The 15,277-nt window shown below is 35.8% G+C and overlaps 1 protein-coding gene across 4 annotated transcripts in view; it reads right to left on the reverse strand.

The window, feature by feature from the left end:
* PJA2 (praja ring finger ubiquitin ligase 2) overlaps window positions 1-15,277 on the reverse strand; it is a 345,411-nt gene that overhangs the window by 4,264 nt on the left and 325,870 nt on the right. For 2 of the 4 annotated variants that reach the window (XM_047778400.1, XM_047778399.1), the window contains 3 exons: window positions 14,571-14,682; window positions 1,921-2,035; window positions 1,018-1,139 (listed from right to left, as the gene is read on the reverse strand). In XM_047778400.1, the coding sequence (XP_047634356.1) occupies window positions 1,018-1,139; window positions 1,921-2,035; window positions 14,571-14,682 (349 nt within the window). Of the gene's footprint in view, window positions 1-1,017; window positions 1,140-1,920; window positions 2,036-12,089; window positions 12,532-14,570; window positions 14,683-15,277 lie in introns of those variants that run through there. The other 2 variants (XR_007134560.1, XM_047778402.1) reach the window with 2 other exon arrangements.

Genomic DNA, 15,277 nt, shown 5'->3' on the forward strand with positions numbered 1-15,277 from the left:
GTTAGGATTAAATGGGAAAATACATATGAACCAACAACTGTTGCATGAAATAGAACAGACAAACAAAACACTAGCTCCTTTTTCAGGCTCTGATACTATTTTGTGAGTTTTAAAAAAGGGGATATTAAGAATAGAAAAGGTGGAATTTAAGTTGGACCTACCTAAACCACCTGCTATAACAATAAGGGAAAGACCACACCAGGCTAAGCAAACATGAGTGAATGTACAGAGGAGTAAGTCTGAAGATCGCAGACCATCTTGAAAACCTAGACAGAAACTTTAGATTTTATAAAGAAATGGTGAACAATGCTGCATTGGATTTTAGAGACAGTAACTAGAGTTCTGACAAAGATGAAGTATGAGTAGAAGGGGAGAAACAGAAAAGAAAGATAAAGGAAAGAAAAGAAGAGAGGAGGGAAGAAAGAACCACATCCGTAAGTAAATAAGCTGGCAAAGTGCTTTGTGAAATTCCACTGAACTGCATGTAAACATCCTTAATGCAAAAACAGAGTCTACAGAGATGATTTAAGTAAAACTTTTTCTTAAGTAATTCCAATATATTTAAAGATTATTGGGTAAACATTCAAAAACAGTATATAAAAATTTGTAATAGGAAGTATTGGACAGGTTATTAAGTATTTCTCATATACATTTTTAGATACCAATTCTTATTAGCAGAGTATCTATAATAATGTTATAGTCCTCTGAGTAGTCCCATAGGCTTCTTTACTTAAGGTATTTGAAATCATCAAATTTCAGAGCTAGTTAAAAGATCTAATTCACTTTATCCTAAAATCATTTGCCTATATTGTTTTATACACAATGTTAGTAAGGTAAAATAGTTTGATATTACCATTAATCTGTAGTCATTAAAAGATAACCAATTTTAAACAATGAGTTAAAAAGTACTACAAGTAAGTAGCTACATAAAATAGGCTTAAAAGACAATACTATCATCATCAACTTAAAGGAGAAGCTATTAAAATATTAATTTTTAAAAAGAAATCTGCAACTTACCTTCTGTAGCCAAATTGAGACACAAGGTTTGTGAAAGAAATGGTGACAAGGTAACTCTGTCGCTATATCGTCCTTAATATACTCGCTGCAACAGATTGGACAGCATTGCTCCTGACCAATAGCTGAAAACAAATAATGTGACTTATTAATCCTATAAAGTTCAAGTTTAACAAAACAGCAACATGGATGGAACTAGAGAATCGCATACTGAGTGAAATGAGCCAGAAAGGCAAATACCATATGATATCACTTATAACTGGAATCTAATATCAGCACAAATGAACATCTCCTCAGAAAAGAAAATCATGGACTTGGAGAAGAGACTTGTGGCTGCCTGATGGGAGGGGGAGGGAGTGGGAGGGATCGGGAGCTTGGGCTTATCAGACATAACTTAGATTTACAAGGAGATCCTGCTGAATAGCATTGAGAACTTTGTCTAGATACTCATGTTGCAACAGAAGAAAGGCTGGGGAAAAAAATGTAATTGTAATGTATACATGTAAGGATAACTCGATCCCCTTGCTTTACAGCGGGAAAATTAAAAAAAAAAATTATAAAAAAAAAATTGAAAATCAACATATTAACTCGTAGATGATAATTATGAAGGACAAAAGAACCACATTGATCAATTAATTGGCAAACATGTTAAGACATGACATGCTTAAGACATGACAACTTGAAATTTAACAAACATTGCTTTTGTAGAAAAGTTGACTGGAGAACATTTGTCCCAGCCTATCACTTGATAAATTAAAAAATTCTACCAGGTAAAAGTTTGTCAAAACTAGGCTTTGTAGAAAATCTAATGAAAGTTTCTGACAGCATTTTATCTTCTAGATGCACTGACAATATACTTGAATAAGCAATGTGTCATTCAACATCAGATATCAGCTTTGCCCTCACCAGTGTGATCTTCAAGAACAAGGGTCTCTGGGAGACCATCGATGCTCTCTTTACTGGCTGGTGGGTTGGCTACCTCAACATCCACTGCAAGAGACTCTAAATGTGCAAGGGCAGTCTGAAAAGGAAGTCACATTTCTTTGTTAGAAAACATGTTTTAAAGCAATAACAGAAAACTATTTTTAAAGGTAGCTTCCAAAATTACATCCACCATTATTCTCTTTCCCATTGGTTTCTTCTGCTTCAGTCCCTGTCTTTTTTGCCTCCTTTCAAAAGGAACCATCATCACCACTAACAAATCACAATAAAATAAAATATACCAAAAAAGTTCTATTTTTCCACAAGTACAACAAAAATCTATCTTGTTTCAATAACTATGTACTTTGCCCATTACACTTTTATTTTCAGAAGAATGGTTCTCTCTTCCAACTTACAAGTTTCTATGTGAGATAAATAATTTGAAAGAAAGTAAACAGTTCAGATAGGTTCGACTCATGAAAGATAAAATGTGGCCAAAGTTAGGAGATGCTCAAGGTAGGAAGGCAAATAATGAATTCCTGAGTGGCTGTATCTGCTCCCAGTACAGAGTGAGTACACCCACATTATTAGCTCCCTAGTACAGGCACACCTCGTTTTACTGTACTTTGTAGATACTGCTTTTTTTAAACAAACAAACAAACAAATTGAAGGTTTCTGGCAACCTTGTACTGAACAAATCTATCAATACCATTTTTTTTTCAAATAGCATTTGTTCACTTTGTTTCAGTAATTCTCACAATCATAACAAGAGGCAAAGAAGATATTTTATAATGATAATAAATTCATCAAGAAGCTATAACAGGAATTCCCGTTGTGGCGCAGTGGTTAACGAATCCGACTAGGAACCATGAGGTTGCAGGTTCGGTCCCTGCCCTTGCTCAGTGGGTTAACGATCCGGCGTTGCCATGAGCTGTGGTGTAGGTTGCAGATGCGGCTCGGATCCCGAGTTGCTGTGGCTCTGGCGTAGGCCGGTGGCTACAGCTCCGATTCAACCCCTAGCCTGGGAACCTCCATATGCCGCGGGAGCGGCCCAAGAAATAGCAACAACAACAACAACAGCAACGACAAAGACAAAAAAAAGACAAAAAAAAAAGAAGCTATAACAATCATAAATAAATATCTACCATCCACCCAATATCACAGCAGTTAAGTATAGTAAGCAAAAAAAAAACTGATCTAACGTGACATTAGACAACAATACTGTAATATAGTAGTGTGTTAACCACTTTACTAAGTATAAAGGTTAAAGAACAAGAGTATTAAAAATAACTATACTACAGGGGAGTTTAATATCTCACTTTCACTAACAGATCATCTAGGCAGAAAACAAAAAGGAAACAATAGATGTGAACTATACTTTAGGTAAAGTGGACCTAACAGACACATATAGAATATTCTGTACATAACATCAGCAGCATATACATTTCTTCCGGAATGCACATGGAACACTCTCTAGGTTAGATCATGTGATGTATCATAAAACAAGTCTTAGCACATTTGAGAAGACTCAAATCACATCAACTATCTTTTCTGACCAAAATGGCAAGAAATGAGAAGTCAACAACAGGAAGAAAACCAGAAAATTCACATATATGTGGAAATAAACAACACATTCCTGAACAACCAATGGGTCAAAGAAGAAATCAATAGATAACGTTGAAAGAAACAAAAATGGAAATACAACATGCCAAAACTTATAGGATGAAGCAAAAGATGTTTCAAGAGGGAAGTTTATAGCAAAAACCACCTACATTAAGGAAAAAGAAATATCTCAAACAACTTAACACCTCTAGGAACTAAAAAAGGGAACAAACTAAGCTGACAGTTATCAGAAGGAAGGAACAAAGATCAGAGCAGAAATAAATGTAGAGAACAGAAAATAAGAAAACAACAACTAGGAGCTATTTTTTTTTAAATGAAATTGACAAACTTTTAGTTAGACTAAGATAAAAGACTCAAAATCATAAGTGAAAGAGACATTACACAGAAGTACAAAGCATCATAGGAGACTATCATGAATAATTAGCTATACAACAACAAATATCAAAAGAAATGGGTAAATTCCTAGAAACACAAAACCTACCAAGAATTAATCATGAAGAAACAGAAAATCTGTGTAGACCAATAAAAGTAGGGAGAATGAATCAGTAATCAAAAATTTCCCAGAAAAGAAAAGTCCAGGATCAGATGGTTTCCCTGTGAAATTCTACCAAAGAACTGATCTCAATCCTTTCTCAAACTCTTTCAAAAAACTGTGGAGGAGGGAATATTCCCAAACTTGTTTTATGAGGACAGCATTACTCTGATACAAAAGCCAGTTCAGGACACAACAGGAATACATTGTTTTACTGAGTTTTACTTTATTGTGTTTCACAGGCAATATATTATCTACAAATTCAAGGTCTGTGGCAACCCTGTATTATCAGATGATGGTTAGATTTTTTAGCAATATAGGATTTAAAAATTAAATATTTTTTAGCAATATACAATTAAAAATTAAATATTTTTTTTAGCAATATAGCAATTAAAAATTAAATAAGTACACCATTTTTCTAGACATAATGCTATTGTCTACTTAATAGACTATAGTATAAACATAATTTTTATATGTACTAGGGAACAAAAAAATTGTTAACTTGCTTTATTGTGATATTTATTTTATTGCTGTGGTCTCGAGCCAAACCCACATTATCTCAGAGGTATGCCTGTATAAGAAAAGAAAACTATAGACCAACAAAATAGTAACAAACCACATTTAACAGCACAAAACAGGATCAATCATACACTGTGATCAAGTGAGATTTATCCCTGGGATGCAAGGATGGTTCAGCACACATGAGTTGATAAATGACACACCACATTTATAAAATGAAAAGATAGAAAGCATATGATCACCTCAATAGATGCAAAAATAAACCCAAGCTGCCTTTGACAAAATACAGCATACTTCCATGATAAAAAGAAAAAAAATCTTTTAACAAATTGGGTATAGGAGAAACACACCTCAAAATTATAAAGGCACATATATACCGCATGTTCAAAGATTAGAAGAATTAGTATATTAAAATGTCCATACTACCTAATCTATAGATTTAATGCAATCTCCATCAAACTTCCTATAGCGTATTTCACGGAAAGAGATAAAAACATCTTAAAATTTGTATGGAACCACTAAAGATCCTGATCCTGAATAGACAAAGCAAGGAACAAAGCTGAAGGCATCATATATCCTGATTTCAAACTATACCACAAAACTATAGTAATTTTAAAAATATGGTACTGGCATAAACACAGACACACATTCCAATGGAACAGAATCAAGAGCCCAGAAATAAGTCCTGGCAAACATGAACAACTAATATTTTGACAAAAGAGCCAGGAATACTCAATGAAGAAAGGATAACCTCTCCAATAAGTGGCACTGTGAAAACTGAATAATCAGATGCAGAAGGATAATCACATGCATCAAAGTGAAGCTCCTACCTTACATCACTCACAAAAATTAACTTGAAATGGAATAAAGACTTACACCTAAGACCTGAAACTATAAAACTCACAGAAGAAAATACTGAGCAAAAGTTCCTTGACACTGGTCTTGGCAATGATTTTCGGATATGACAACAAAAGCATAAGCAATGAAAGCAGAAGTAATTAAGTGGACTACATTAAATGCAAAAGCTTTTGCATAGGAAAAGAAAGAATCAACCTAAAAATGAAAAGCCAAGCTACAAAATGAAAGAAAATATTTACAAATCGTGTATCTGATAAGGGGTCAACATTCAAAATATATAAGGAACTTAATAGCTAAAAAACAAATACTAAAAAATGGGCAGAGTAACAAATAGACATTTGCCCAAAGAAGACATAGAAAAGGCCAAGAGACACATTAAAAGATGCTTGATAACACTAATCATCAGGGAAATCCAGATCAAATCACAATGAGATACCACCTCACACATGTTAGAATGTCTATGACAAAAAGGCGAGAAATAAAATTGTTGGCCAAGCTGCGTAGATAAGGGAGCTCTCATGCACTGTTAGTGGGAATGTAAATTGATGCAGCTACTACAGGAAACTATAGAAAATTGCCTCAAAATTAAAAACAGAAATACCATATGATCCAACAACTCCACTTCTTGGTAGTTACCTAAAGGAAATGAAATTAGGATCTTGAAGAGATATCTGAACTGCATTTTTACTGCAATATTATTTACAATAGCCAAAATATGGAAACAATCCACTAGTGAATGGATAATGAAGACGTCACACAAACACAAAGGAATATTACTCAGCCAGGAAATGAAGGAAATCCTGCCATGTGTGACAACATGGATGAACCTTGAGGGCATTATGCTAAGTGAAATAACTCAGAGAAACACAAATATCATATAATATAACTTATACTGTGGAATCTATAAAAGATGAACTTCGTCACATAAACAGAGAATAGAATGATGGTTGTCAGGGACTGAGGGCTGGGGAAAATGGGCAGTTACTTGTCAAAGGGCACAAACTTCCAGGTATAAGTCCTGGGGATCTAAGGTAGCATGCAATTATAGACAACAGTATTATATTATTTACTTGAAAGTTGCTAAAAAAAATCTTAAGTGTTCACACAAGAAAGAAATGGTAATGATGTGAGATGATGGAGGTAAACAATCCTACTGTGATAATCATGTCACAATACATAAGTGTATCAATCACTTAAACTTATATGATGCTACATGCCAATTATATTTCAATAAAGCTTGAAAAAACAGGGCATATAAACACAATGGAGTATTATTCAGCCTTGAAAAAGGAAATTCTGATACATGCTGCAACAAAGATGAACACTGAAGGCACTATGTTAAGTGAAATAAGCCAGATAAATACTGTATACCTTATATCAGGTACCTAAAGTAGTAAACTCATTAGAAAGTAGAAAGATGGTTGCCACAGGATAAGGAAAGAAGGGATTATAGTTTGTTTTTTTTTTATGATTCACTTAATGCCATCTGACTATATACTTAAAATGGTTAGAATGGTAAATTTTATATCATGTGTCTTTCACCACAATATGAAATAAACTAGGTTTCCTAGGTAGGAATAGGATTCTACCTGTTAATATCATGTTCTCTTAGACAGCAAACATAATCTTTTGCATGTTCCTCAAGATCTAGCCTAGATATTTTAGCAATAAATTGTGTTTCCAAGAAGGATTTGAGATGATCTACATTATAGGATAGGGCCAAGGTGAAAGCAAGGTCAGGACTGAAAAAAGAGTAATAAGCAAAAAAGGTTCATTAAAAGAGTTATAATAAACATAGTTAATAACACTGGGTACTAAATTGGACTTTGGATTTGGAGACAGATACTGCAACAAGAAAAAGTGTGCCAGTAATTGAATTATTATTACCTCTTAGCTCCAAAACTGCCCTTCATTTCTGTTTTGTGAAAATAGATCTGGGCCTTTTAAATATTTTTCCTTTGTCAGCTACCATGATCTTTGGCTTCACCAGTAGAAGGTGGTGGAGAGACATCACAGGAGGAAAGGACTTTGCTTCTTAGTTCTAGTGGACTTGCTGGGCAGGCCTCACCCCTGTGAAAGGGTTCTCTACTGTGGGCTTCTGTAACACAGATGACTTCTCCTGCACCAGGTTTTTCCAGTCTGGTTGGCTTATCCCCTCCCTGACAGATTTTGTAGCAGAAAAGCTATGGCAGCTAAAAAAGGTAGGATGACTGAGGACACAGACTCTAGAGAAATGCAGATCTGGGTTATATCACTAACTGAAGAATCCTAACCAGGTGAGATTTCTTGCTGAAGGCAGGGGAAATATGGAAGAAGGACACTCTCAATTACAGACTGTGACCAAATACAGAAACAAGGACTAGTAGCTTTGAATATTTTCTATTTGCTTGGTATATGTATTTGTTTATTTGTATCTATTAATCATTTTCTTTTTTTTTCTATCCTTCCCATTTTTATTTAGTACAGCAGTCAACTTTATAATTTAATTTTTAAATAAGAGAATATTCAGTATGACTGACTTAATTTGTAATTGTAATTAATATAGCCAGCAATGGATACAATGACTCTCAGGACTATTCATCCATTCATTCTGTGGAAAGGGTGAAAACTTCATTTTTAAGAATAGCTGCATCTTTTATGGGGGGGGGGGGTGTGTGTGTCATACCTGCTGCATGTTAAAGTTCCCCAGGCCAGGGATCAAACCCACGCCAGAGCAGTGAGAATGCCAGGTCCTTAACCTGGTATGCCACCAGGGAACTCCAAAAGTAGCTGCATTGTATTAGTTAGAAATATAGCCGTATTGTTAGATGCGAGTTCAAATCTGTGTAGAAAGGTGTACACAGAATCCAAGTAGTCAAAGATGACTGTTCCAATTATCAACTATTGTTCTTCAGATCTAAAGTGACTATTTTTGTAAGCTCTGTGAAAATGGATTTGGGCCATCTAAATATTTTCCCTTCTAAAAGCTGTCAAGTTATTCAGCTTTGTTCATCAAGGATGCTCAAGAGACAGTGCAGAAGGAAAAGGGCTTTGCTTCTGATCCTGGTGAGAAGGCCTGACAGGTTTCTTCAGCATGCTCTCTCCAGCACCAGACTCCAGCAACGTGTACAGCTTCTGCAGCTTCTAGATGCTGTACTCCATGTGGCCAGCAGCACCCAGTTACCACTAGCTTCCCCCAGCACCCACCTTAGACAGTTCGTTAGCAGAGGATTTCCAATTAGACATCTCCCTATGAATAGCTTTCCCCAGCACCCTACAGGGCTGATTTCCAGCAAGTTCTGCCAGCCCAGTACCACAATGACTTCTCTGCTATTAAGAGAGCCAAAGCCATCTCCATCAAGGTATGGATCCTAGAGTGGGGACTCTTCCTTAGGTGATCCTGGGTGATGGCTGTTCCTTAGATGTGTTTTTCTATATTCTTTAGAATAATCTTTGTTATTAAACAAGCCCTTTTTACTCTAATCCCATTACAGCTAATAATTTTTTATACTAAACTTTCCCACCAGGAGATAGGAAATGGAATGAAAGAGCCTGTAATTTGTTCCTTCTTTCTCATAAATAACTATATTTAGAATCTCCTCCAATTTTCTATGTACTTCTCAAGATGGACTCTGCAAGTACTTATCTGTGCTACATATAAACAAAAAAGAAGGTAAAACACTTTGCTGCACACCTGAAACTAACACAACATTGTAAATTAAGTATACCAAAAAAACCTAAAGTTACAAAAAAGAGAAGGGGTATGATTTATATAAGAAGTTCCATTTTAGGAGGTTATTCCAGGCTAACTATGCTTTAATACATGTTTGGGTCAATAGGTTCATTTTTCCTTTCTTATGATTATCTGCATATTTGCAGTACTACTGAAAACCTGAAATTTCAATATACGTAAAAATAATTTATTGCCTTGGTATTAACATATATTTAAGGTTGATCTGGCAACAGGTCCAAGCAACAAGAGCAAGAGAGACCATTTTATAGCCACTGCTCTGAAAATCTATAAAAATGTGTCCATACCTTAGTGCAATATATTCATCTTTTTTTTTTTTTTTTTTTTTTTTTGCTTGGGCCGCTCCCGCGGCATATGGAGGTTCCCAGGTTAGGGGTCTAATCGGAGCTGTAGCTGCCGGCCTACGCCAGAGCCACAGCAACGCAGGATCCAAGCCGCGTCTGCAGCCTACACCACAGCTCACGGCAACGCCAGATCCTTAACCCACCGAGCAAGGGCAGGAACCGAACCCGCAACCTCATGGTTCCTAGTCGGATTCGTTAACCACTGCGCCACGACGGGAACTCCTCTTTTTTTATCTTTTTTTTTTGGCTTTGTGCAATATAGTCAAATGTGAGTCCAAGTGTCAGAAAGACAACTAAATGGCCTAAAGAGCCCAAATGGAATACATCTAGGTTTAAACACAGACCTAGCATAAGCCTTTGTCAGTACAAAATTTAGTTTCTAAAGAATAAAACAGAATTGAGTTTCTAAGGACTGAAGACTTAAAACAAATGACTTAATAATGATTTTTTTTTTTTTTTCTTTTTAGAGTCATACCTGCAGCATATGGAGGTTCCCAGGCTAGGCGTCAAATTGGAACTACAGCTGCCATCCTACACCACAGCTTACAGCAACACTGGATACTTAACTCACTGAGCAAGGCCAGGGACTGAACCTGTGTCCTCATGGATGCTATGCAGATTTGTTAATCACTGAGCCCCACGATGGGAACTCCCTTAATAATGATTTTGAATGACCAATGAATCCAAACTTGCTACCTGATTAACACTTGGTTGACTGCTAATTTGAATGTATCTTTGAATACAGCCATTTACTGAAGGCTTACCATGGCACCAGGTTTTCTGCTGAGTGCTTTAATGCAATCTCACAATAACCCTTGAGGTAAATTTTGTTATTCCCATTCTATAGATGAGGACCTGAACCTTAAAGAAGGTTAAGTAAATTATCCAAAGTCACAGAGCCTAAAAGAATCAGTCTAACCCAAAAGTCCAGGAGCTTATTTTATGTACTACCTTCCTAAGGCCTACAGCCTAGTGTATATGAGGTACTCTGTAAATATGTTAACAGTTTCCCAGGGGTCAGGGGCATGGAGAGTCTTGAGAGTCTCAATTTCAATTAACTTTCTTATGTAATCTTTCCTCAAAGAAATCTGCCTGAGAACTCCCCTTCTGTCAAAGTATCATGCTGGCTCTCTGTTTCCACATTCCTTTTTACGCTAACCTTTTTCCACCTTTATAAATAAAAGCCTACTTCTCACCCATTCATACAGGGCAATCTGAAATACTGGGGTCAAAATGAACTATAACAACTGAATAACAATTCTTTGCAGATGGTTTCCAATTCTCTACTTTCAAAACAACAACAAAAAAAAACACCCCACCAAACTGCAGGAGGCTCTAAATAATTTGTTAAGTTTTTGTGATTTTTGGTAAATATCTCAGAAGAATTCAATGACAATGCTATGACAAACTCCTCCCATTCCTACCAATTTACTTATTTTGAGTAAGATTTTTCAAGCTTACATTCATAAAGGTGAAAACCAGAAATAAACTTGAGGCTGAACTGTATCTCATTAGAGGAATGAATCAAATGCACTCATAATGTAATTAGGGAAGGGAAAAACCCTCTATCTCATCAAGAGATGCATTTCCAGTAAAGCTTTAAATTATATTCAAATAATTATTTATCAAAATTTATAAGTTTGTTTTTGATGAAAAGACCCTACAAACAATTTTAACTCAATTTAAACCAATTTCATTACATTTAAATTCCTGAACATATTTCTACTGCAAAGAGGTAAATAATACTACTTATTACTTATTACAAAGAGTAAATAATATTTCTTAAGAATGCCAAAAAATGTAGATGTCAATGAGAAGATATGCAAAGGAGTACTTTTTTTTTCTTCCAAATTTCTTCAGGAGTAAGTAAAAAGTTTTAATATCACTTTTAAAACAGTTAAAGCTCTTAAATATTTTGTCCTGTTCCCACTCAAATCTGAGGCAAATGTTTGCTGTCAATATACTCACTAATATCCATTACCTGAAAAGAAAGATCAGCCTGGTATTGGAAAAATAATAGAAATGAAAACTATTGCCAAACAGAGATTGGACTGCTTGAGGAAAAAACATTTCAAAGCACTCAGTTTGTCCTACTGTGTTTGCTTCATGTAAAGAATGTTAGTGTTAAATTACTATTATTATTATTATTTGCTTTTTAGGGCCACACCCATGGAACATGGAGGTTCCCAGACTAGGAGTCTAATCGGAGCTACAGCTGCCAGCCTATGCCACAGCCACAGCAACGCCAGATCCGAGCCGTGTCTATGACCTACAAAACAGCTCACAGCAACACCAGATCCTTAACCCACTGAGCAAGGCCAGGGATCGAACTTGCAAAGTCATGGTTCCTAGTTGGATTTGTTTCCACTGTGCCAGGATGGGAACTCCCAAGAATGTTAGTGTTAAATTTAAAAGGAAAAATCCTAAATTATAACTTATTTTCCGCTTCATTTTTCAAAATGATTAAGTGCATGCTGGACCTAGAAAAAAATAAAGATTTCTAGAGTGATAGGAAGAACTATAGTGATTCTCTAGGAATGAAATAGGTCTCAATCAAATACAAATAAAATAAAGCTAAGCACTAAATCTGAGAAAGCTGTTATGCTGTGGGGAGGGGAGACACTTAACATCATTAATCTGAAAGAGAAGGACAGATGGGTAAGAACCACTGGGTTCCCTGAGGGCAGAAGCCAACAATGTGGGGACTCCAAGTTCCCTGACATACTATGCTCTTTCTCGCTTCTGGTTTTTGTCCACTCTTCTAGCTCCTTTACTTAGCACGACTTTTCATGACCAATCTCTCTGGCTCTTCTTTCACATTTCCCATTAGTAACAGATAATAAAACTTGAAACCAGACTCTAATATTGATGTATTCCATGTGGTCAGTTAAAATTTATATAACTCAAGGAAGTTAGTGATCCTTAATCTTCATATTTTCTACTTCTGATGCAGGTTATCATGCTGTGCCACTTGTTTCATGTGTCAGAATCTGGCAAGACAAATTATATGAACTGAGAAAAATCCTAATGCATTATCCTATCTCATGATGTTCTAACTTTTCTTCTACTACAAAGTATTTCTTTTTCACCCACTTCTGTCAATGAAATGTAACTGACATACAGCACTGTGTAAGTTTAAGGTATGTGGCATAATTTATACCATGAAATGATTACCCCAAAAAGTTTAGCGAGCACCCATCATTTCAATATAGGTACAAAAAAGAAATAGAAAAAAATTATTTCCTTGTGATGAGAATCCTTGGAGGTTATTCACTTAACAATTTTTATATATAAAATACATCAGTATAAATTTTATTTTATCATGTTATATAAGTTATATCCCCAGTACTTATTTATCTTATTACTGGAAGTCTATGCCTTTTCATTGCTTTCTTTTTTTTGTCTGTTTAGGGCTGCACCTGTGGCATGTGGAGGTTCCCAGGCTAGGGGTCCAATTGGAGCTACAGTTGCAGGCCTACGCCACAGCCACAGCAAATGCAGGATCTGAGCCATGTCTGCGACCCACACCATAGCACCCGGCAACACCAGACCCTTAACCCACTGAACGAGGGCAGGGATTGAACCTGCGTCCTCATGGATGCTAAACAGATTTATTTCCGCTGAGCCACGATGGGAACTCCCTGATTGCTTGCATCCAATTCTCCCTTCACCTCAATCCCACCTCCAGCAAACACAAATATGATCACTTTTCCCGAGTTTGTTTTTGAAGTATAATTGATCTACAATACTATATTAGCTCCTCTTACACTACGTAATGATTAGATATTTCTGTACATTTCAAAATGAATACCATGATACATAGTACTTCTGCTACGGTCATTTTGAGGAAAATGTACGCTATAATGCAAAACTGAGAGCAATCATTTCCATGGAAGATTACAAAGCAGAGCTAACTTGTTGTGTGTACATGTGCATGCGTGTGTATGTGTAGATATATAGGTATGTCCCCCTCAATTTACTTATTACCTTATTTATGAATCTAAACTGGACCTTCTAAACTCATAAAATGCCAAATCAATGTGCTATTATAGTGTTCCTGAAAGTTCTCTCACTTTTGTTTTCTCACTTTTGATTCACTCACAGTTTTATCATTGCTTGACTTTGGAAATCACTAGAAATAGTGATTTATATAAATAAAGATTTCTTATAACAAAATCCACCAGTGCACTGGAAGTTACCAAATGCGAAATGCTTGGGATTTTGACCATAGGCAAATACAATTATGAACAAGCTTTTGTGTCTTGGTCAAATAAAGCAAAGAAAGCAAGACAAACAGGCACTGAATGTGCCACATTTATTTACCGTGTATGTGTGTGGGAATGGGGGGGGGTAAATTTTCTAAATGCATCAAGAGAGATTTAGAAGCCATAAGAACCAAAAACGAAAAGTCATTTGTAGTGTATCTTTGGAGCTTTAATTTCATTTAACTAATATACTTGTACACGTGTGTGTAAAAAATATTCAATTTCATAGACCTGTATAATTCAAAATGTATTTTATAAATATAAGTAAAATAAACACTTTATATTCTGTAGTAAGAGCTGGAAATTTTTTTTTTTTTTTGTCGTTTTGTCTTTTTAGGGCCACACCCGTGGCATATGGAGGTTCCCAGGCTAGGGGTCTAATCAGAGCTGTAGCCACTGGCTTACACCACAGCCACAGCAACATGGGATCCGAGTCGCGTCTGCAACCTACACCACAGCTCACAGCAATGCCAGATCCTTAACCCACTGAGCGAGGCCAGGAATCGAACCCAAAACCTCACGGTTCCTAGTTGTATTTGTTTACCAGTGAGCCACATCGGGAACTCCTGGAAAATATTTTAAGTTTAGGCGAATTTATAGGATGTCAAGTATAATTTATATACATGCTGAATCACTACTCAGTAGATGTTATTAAATTGATAAGAAAGTTATTCACCTTTTCTTAAAAACAGTTAAAAAACCTTTGATTTTTAACACTTTGCATCCCACCAACTTATATATGGGTACCAGAGTCACTAACATACCTCCATAGCCTGTGCTAAGCGTTCTTCTAGTGCCATGTAAGTCAGGAACTGAGGATCCACATAAGAAATAGCTTCAGCAACTCCTAGTCCATCTGCAAAGCCGTCAAACAGGCTGGAAAAAAAATACAACCGTGATTTGGGAAAACTTTATAGTGAAGACATAATTAATTATACTAGCAAACTAACAAGGTAATAAACATACTACAAGCAGAGAACCTAGACTATTTTAATATAAATCTTATGGGGTGAGGGACAGGAAAAACCCAAGAGACAGGTTAAATGCAAAGCATAAAGAATTAAGACACTGGTCCCACTCCTAATAGGCTGCCACATTCGCTGCACAAAAGTTTGTAAGAAAACTCTCTACATTTCTAGTTCTAGCTCTGGGAACTGTTTATGGCTAGGATAAAGGTAGTACTTTCCTAATTCCTTCTCATGTCTTTCCTCTTTATTTCAGTTTCCAATTTAAATATAAGTGAGAACATCATAAAAAAAGAAAAGAATTATTGCATTTAATTCTATCACTGGTCAGAGACTCTTTTTCTTCTCTTACCTTGAATTACTTAATTACTTGGGGCTTAAAAATATTTTACTTTCCTCAAGTTTTTCTCATTAATCTTCCTTCCGTCCTTCTAAGAACTTAAACCTCCTCCCTTATTTTCAGGTTGAAAAAGATTTAGCTCCTACCTGCTCATTTTTATTACAAT

This window comes from Phacochoerus africanus, chromosome 4 (assembly GCF_016906955.1).
Source record: "Phacochoerus africanus isolate WHEZ1 chromosome 4, ROS_Pafr_v1, whole genome shotgun sequence".
Taxonomy (NCBI): domain Eukaryota; kingdom Metazoa; phylum Chordata; class Mammalia; order Artiodactyla; family Suidae; genus Phacochoerus; species Phacochoerus africanus.